The following is a 7,434-nucleotide window of genomic DNA, read 5'->3' as shown; positions in this document are numbered from 1 at the left end:
ACAGTAGACCCCCTATAACACGGGTTCATATAACACGGAACGTATCAATCGTGTTATTGGGGTCTACTATACAAATATAAACACGAACCGAAACCGGATGTATTCGCAAACGTTTTTGAAAATACAGTAGTGTCCGCTTATAACGAATCTGTACGGACCGTAGGAACTGGTCCGTTATTTCTTCGAGTTTCCGGCGTCCTTATCCGTTGCTCGGTCCTCCACAGCGGATGGCCGAGACCTTAACCGCTCCGATATCCAGTCACACGGAACAGCTTATAAAATGCCGGATTTACAGAATATATTGTCACGTAAGAATAACCCGATAAATAACAAAACCATAATGCAGGTTTCTTACGAATAATACGAGACATTTCACGTTAAGGATTGTCAGATCGTTTTACTTACATCTTGGAATCTTCTCGAGACTTTCAGATATTTCAATGTGTCCATGGAAAGAATCAATTTTGGTATTAACCGACGAGCATCGGCCATGCCTACTTAGTTTGGCAAGTTATTTCCCGTTTCTTCCTCGTTTGTTAAGCTCGTCACGCCATTATAAATAGTGTTATGGAAGCTTCGTGTTCTGGTATTAAAATACGAGGAAGTTTGTTTAATAGTTGTTAAATGCATGCTATGGAAAATTAACACAATTAACAGAAAAGTCGTTCTGCCATCTGCTGAAAGAAAACGAAATAAAATTCGCGTATTGCCTGACAAAAATCGAAAAGTTCTGAGGTCATTATGAAATGTGCGGATTAGTTTAACGCAGTGTTTTTCAACCTGTGGGTCGCGACCCCCAGTGGGGTCGCAAAGCCTTACACGGGGGGTCGCGGGTAAAAGAAAAAGACAAGTGTTTGTAGGTCCTACATTACAATAAAAAAAACTACAATTTCAGTGGGAAGGCTGTGCCTGTTTATTTTACACTGTAAAATAAACCTGAAAAACCAATTGTACTGTAAAATTTACAGTACAATTGGTTTTTCGATCGATATTTAGCTCTCAACAGAAAGAAAATTAAATACATAGTTTTTAAAATCACTGATTTATTTTTAATATCGCCCTTGGGGGGTCGCCAGAATTTTTTAACTTGTAAAGGGGTCGCGTATTCAAGAAGGTTGAAAAACACTGGTTTAACGGAAGCCACGTCACGCTCGCAAGTTACATTATAGTGATTGAATGTTGCTGTATTTTTATTCATTTATGCAATTTCTTATTTTTTCATTTGTATTTGGGAGGAGTATCATATGTACTAAGACATTAATAATTCTTTAAATATTGTTTTTATAGACAAACTAATATTGGGAATTCCAAAATTATATACTGTTCATATTAAATCATACTATTTCCAACATTTTATGTACTACTACTTTGCTAAACATTTGCTTTATGAAGCGGCCTATCCTACGATCTTATTCACTAAATGGGCTCATATTATATGCTGTATTATTTCTAAACGCCCCGGAATGAGTTTTAAGAATATAACTCTGAATCTAAATTGTTTGTTTATTAAGTTAAGGCAACATAACGCTTGGGCGATCTGCCTACGGGAATGTCTTCGGAGAGGACTTTTTAAGGGTAACTGGCCCCTATTAAGCGAGAAAACCCGGAAAACTTTACGTGGCCAACCCGTCCTGGCCAAGCGCCAACCCGCGACCGAATTCCCAGAGTTCGGAGAACGGAACCGATTGGCCAATCGGTTCCGTTCTCCACCACATAATTTTCCGGAGCATTATAAAACCAAACACAGCTTTAACAATTTACGAAAGTGTTCGGATAAAATACGACTGGCGCAACGTTACGTTTCGTAATTTCAAAAAATTATTATATCGAAAAATTTAGTATTATCGTAGAGAAGGCGCGAAATAATTGTCATAAAGCTAGTTTAAATAAAAGACAATTTATAATAAGTACAAATACCAAAATTTATTCAGAACATACAAGCAGATACAAAGCGATTTACATTCGAATATAAAATAATTGGCTAAATATTTTATTCCAACATTTTATATAGGCATTCCGGTACGAGCGCAAGCTCTGCCCATAGCGGGGACGTAGTTGTGTTGAAATACATTAAAAAATTCGCTGGATATTCTCTGAGTGAAACCATCCTTCGCAAGCTTTATCAATTTTCCACTAGCTCTATCCAATCCTCTTAATGCCACAGAAAATTTTCCATTCTGAGTCAAATGCATCCTTTTCATCCATGGAGAATTGAAATTGTATCTCGAAGTTACTTCGACGTAAGCGTAACCGGGAGACATAATGGCAGTCGCGGAGAAAAGCGTCATCGTCCTCCCCTCGGTCAACTTACCCTGGAATCGAAACTTTATATCTCCGAATTGAATTGTACAGTTGAGGGTAGCGTTACCGTAGCGATCGCGATATATCGGAGAACAGTCTCTGGCCCTTCTTCCCCCAAACAAGCCCGTCATATTTCCTTGAAAATATTCAACATTACGTTGTAACTCGAAATTGTTTAATATAGCCGGATCGATATTGGAACGCAGGCCGGCATTAGGAAGATTGGTGTGAAGAACCGTATCCATATATTGGTTGGTTCGAAAAGGAGAATACGCTAACGCTACACCTGTTGACGTATAAAAATATAAGTTATTTTAGCAGAAATAAATTTAAATTCTGTAACGAAACGAGTAATTACCGGTAAAGAGGAGGAGTAGGAAGCCCGTCGGCATCATCTCGTAACTCGTACAGTAGAACGTGTAATGTATTCGCACGGACGATGTATTGGCTGCAGACACACGAAACTGTTTACTTCGGTGGAAACGCTCGCTACCGTTTATATATTTGCAGCCAGAAAGGCGCGAGATAGAAACGATATAAAGCGTGACGAAGTAGGAAAAATGAAACGACTAAAAAAGTAAATGTAATTAAATACGTCAATGATACGATGACGTAGTTGGAAAATTTCGTGTATTTGGCAAAATCAGATATTCCGGTCCCCTCCCGAGTCAATAATTTTATTTATTACATTCTAGTTCTCGTGGCTGGCTGTATTCTTACAAGTTGTTTGTTTAAGTATGAATTTATACATCGATTTACGAACCATTGTTTGTTCGGAGCTTTAGACAATTGTCTAATTAGTGTAGACTCTAGACAAGCAATGGAGTAATCGTGCCCACGTCATGCAGTGATTCACGCGGTGATTTGAAGGAACCCGCATTAACTTAAATATTTAGAAAGTATCACAAAATTGTTAAAATATATTTGGTAGATTTCGAAACTTTGCGCACGTAGTGTGAAAGCGGGGTTCTATAGTTGTGGCGAAAATACCACAAATTACGAAGTTTCGTAATTTGTGATATTTTCGCTTTATTTTACGCTTTATTACGGTAATTCTCGGATACGAGAATTACCGTAATAAAGCGTAAAATAAAGCGGATACGAGAATTACCGTAAAATAAAGCGCAGAATTTCCTATTAAACGGAATATTTGTTTTCTCTATTATTTTATTTTTTCTTAAACAAAATTGATTATTTTCTAATACAGCGTCGTTTATCCGAATCAAGGGTTGTTGGATAACTTATTTTTCGGATAACCGATTATGTACGAAAAAATACATTAACCTATCCCGTGTTGAAATTTTTCTCCGTTGCGTGTCGTTTCGCGTTGAATTTTCGTCGATGTTAAGCCAAACGTGAACTTTTTAAAATAATAATCGTGGCTATTGTATCGTTAAAAATCATTTATTTACTTTGTACAAACAAAATAAATATATTTAAAAATATAAAAACAATAAAAAATTATACTTTAAAAGTTAATTTAATATCAAAAACGTAAAATATTTGAGTGGCCCAAGACATAGCCAAAGATTGAAGCGCCACAGCACTGGCGAAAATTTAAATTTGCTGACTGGAATTCTTTCGGATAACCGACGCTCTACTGTATAAGTTATATTAGAAAATTTGCCGGCATTTATTATTGTTAATTTTTAATTTTTCAAATGAAATGTTTGACCTTCAATTGAGTCACTAAATTTCGATTTTTATTTTGACTGGCAACAGTAAAGATTCGGACTTAATTTCTGGACCCGGTAACATATTACCAGAAATAATTTGTAAACCGTTACAAAGTTTTCAAAATTGTTAAATAATCGTTCCATTTTTATATTTTTGATGACGCGTAATTTCATCATTTAAATATTCGGTAAACAAATGTTAAATTCTGTGGAAAAGTTTGTTATATAAACTATAAAAGTAGACAGCTGGACGGCCGAGCAGCATGCCGCTCTAGAAGACCCGGGATCGAAAAATCCCCACGAATTTTTTGGGGGTGGTCCTCGTGTAACAAACTCTAAGTAAATTGTCTCTGCTCCGCCAAATGGCACTACGGAGTACGAAGAGACTATGTCTTAATCGTAGGCTCGGTCTGATACCCAGCGGCCACTGGGTATATGGGACTCTCTTAAATCGAACTCGAGATGAATGCTCGGGCTCTGGGTCTGGCGATATAACCCGAGAGGGTACCGAACCTTCCTCGCCTTCTCCGCCTTCGAGTCCAACCCTTTTACTTGGACATACGTTTCGGTGTAGTCTGTACCGCGCATAGAATTCTCTACCGAAGAGAGACTTTCTCGTAATAACGGTCAGCGGGGTCCCCACCCCTAGAAAAGGGTGCCCTGCCCGGTGCTTCCACTGAGCTTATAAGTCGAAGAGACCTATTACTTTTCTCGTCAATTCCTTAAGTTTCGATGGGTTTCTTTATTATCTGTAAGCGTTCGGAAGGCTAAGACCGGTCGGCTCCTCGGCGGAAGTCCTCAGTAATTGGACAGTCAAGTACTATACATTATCGATTCTTATCACACAATTACAATGTTAGCCCTTTAAATTTTTATCATTTATTATTTATGGTTGTGTAGACTAACGGGAAAAGAATGAAGAAAGGCATTGATTACGAGGAGAATGAAGGAGTTACAGATCGATTGCCCCGATGTAATATTTTATCAAATTATCGTTTATCTGAGAAAAATTGTATAACGATCGTAATTAATTCGGATATAGGATGAGCGAAAAGTTTTGCCAGTCAAAAAATAAGTTTTTGTAATTACTTTTTTGAATTATGTAATATGAACGTCCGTAGACAAACGCAACTTAATAAAACCACTACATTACAACGTCGTGTAGTGTTTTTATTAAGTTCGCGTCGTGTCACTCGGTTCTAATTGTTAGCTGGCTTCACTGGTGCGGGTGCTCGCTGTTACATTTTACCAGTGACGTTACTTTACTACCGATGTATTAGATCAGTGGTTCTCAACTTTTCCGAGGCCGAGGAACATTTTATTACACGGATATCGATACATTCAAAAATTGATAAGCAATTCCATGTTTACTATTCTCAGGTAACAATGAAGCAATAAACTAATAAACATTAATATTGATATATTGAATAAAATACATACACGGAATTGTCTACCATTATAGCTATGAAATAAATTTGAATAAAGTCTTTAAAATCTTTTCTTTCGTGGAACACTCGAGGTAGGTTTGCGGAATACCCGTGTGATTAAGAACCATTATATTAAATGATTCGGCTAACATCGGCAAACGGCCTTGGTGCCCGTAAGGAGCCGAAAGGGGAAGCCATTTTCAACCTGTACTAACATATACGTATAATAATGTATCACTTTCAACACGTATAATAATTACGGGCGTATTCAAAATCTCGGCCGGTAGTGACGTAACTACTGGCGTTTCCGAGAGAAGACAAATGCCGCCGACTGCTGGGATATCCAGAGAGGTAAACGAGAAAAATGACGGACGATACGGACTTCCGCATTACGTCAAATTTGTCTTTGGACTTACTTAACGAGACCAACGTAATGAAAAATGAATATTTCGGAAAGAGAAAGAGGAATGAAAATTTTTTAAATTTTCGTAGGAGTTATAGAAGAAGAAGAAAGAGGATTCGAATTGAAAATTATGTTTTGGACGTGGAGTTTATGTACTCCGACAAGGATTTAAAAGTCATTTTCGCCTATCGCGTAAAACAGTAGAGGTGAGCGAGTACAAATAATGTATGGGAAAGTAGGACATAATGTAAAACGGAGTAGAATGAAACATTATAAGATGTGCGGCAGTTTCAATTGAATATGTAAACGGTATTTTTTTGTTCAGAGACAAGAACTTATAACTCATTTTTGTTAGGCATATTTAAGTGTACCGTCAGCATTAAAAAAGGAAAACCAATAAGAATACGTTGCTTTTCTATCAGAAGATATTGTTTTGCTAAAATGAATTTTTTTGCTTTAATTCCTAATTTAGGCCTATATAATTTCTAAAAATGCTTTTAGTTATTTTTAATGAATTTTTCAATCAATTTAATCAGTCAATGCTTAAAGGGGTTGAAATAATATATAGGTCCTATATAGTAAAATAAAATGTTTTGTTAATGATGCAAAACAAACATACATGGCCGAAAGCGACGGTTCTTTTAATATTAACAATCAAAATCACGGGAGGTAATTGTTATTGATGAACTGATATCTACGAATAAATGTATTTTTAAGTTGACAGCTGTAGTAACTTCAGATATATTTGAGGAAATTAAATAAAAATTGTTTAACATTTTTTCCCATATTCTGTAGCAACCATACGTACCAAAAATATATATATTTTTTATCAGACAAAATATAGGGTTAAATAAATAAGGGGTATCGCGAGCAAAGTGAGTTTTATGTTTCAACGAACCCCACTTTCTCCTATCTTTCGTAACTTTACCTTATTGTTATATTATTCTTTTCAAATGGAATAATGACAATAATTTTTGCAGATTCTTTTACGACGTCTTCCACTCAATCCGAAGGTGAAAACAAAGCCCTTAATTGAAAAAGTAAAAAAATTGCTTATATTCTTGTGGTTAGTTGGCAACCGGGAAAAATACAAAAAAGTAGCTGACAGATTTGAGATAACCGAAAGCCATACACACAGTGCGTTTGTGAAGTATTGCCATTACATTTCAGCTTTGGCTATTAAATTTATTCGCTGGCCTCTTGGTGAAGAAGCGGAAAGATCCATTCGAGCATTTGAAGCTCTACAACGAGCGCTCTTTCCCGGTGTCCAATTTTCTGCACTAAAGGAAGAGAAAAATGAACGTATCCGTCGAAAACAAACTACTACTGTTGCGCTTCCAGCAGTTTGCGGAAGCAATTTGCTTTTTATTGATATACTAGCTGCAAGATCCCTCTTCGCTGGGTTTTTATTTGTATGTAATATAGTTTTCTTTATATATATAAAAGACTGTTTTTCTGAGTAATGTAGAATCTAGCTGCAAGGACCCGCTTCGCTGGGCAAAAAGTAACGATAGTGAAGATTAAGATAATTACGTTATAGCTAATCTTACCCATTTTCACAGAATGCAAGAATTAGGTCCCCCTTTACCAGACTAATTAGAGAATTTTTACGTTTAGTCAAACGAAC

General features: G+C 36.5%; 1 protein-coding gene across 1 annotated transcript; it reads right to left on the bottom strand.

The window, feature by feature from the left end:
- Positions 1-1,964: 1,964 nt before the first annotated feature.
- Positions 1,965-2,796, bottom strand: LOC111633371. Its single transcript, XM_023377927.1, has 2 exons — positions 2,660-2,796; positions 1,965-2,587 (listed from the first exon to the last, which is right to left on the bottom strand). Exons 1-2 carry the CDS (start codon positions 2,694-2,696, stop codon positions 2,004-2,006), a joined length of 621 nt encoding a protein of 206 aa, XP_023233695.1. The 5' UTR covers positions 2,697-2,796; the 3' UTR covers positions 1,965-2,003.
- Positions 2,797-7,434: the final 4,638 nt, after the last annotated feature.

This window comes from Centruroides sculpturatus, unplaced genomic scaffold, assembly GCF_000671375.1.
Source record: "Centruroides sculpturatus isolate CEXI.00-Female unplaced genomic scaffold, Cexi_2.0 scaffold628, whole genome shotgun sequence".
NCBI classification, from domain to species: domain Eukaryota; kingdom Metazoa; phylum Arthropoda; class Arachnida; order Scorpiones; family Buthidae; genus Centruroides; species Centruroides sculpturatus.
This window is presented reverse-complemented; position numbering and strand designations above follow the sequence as displayed.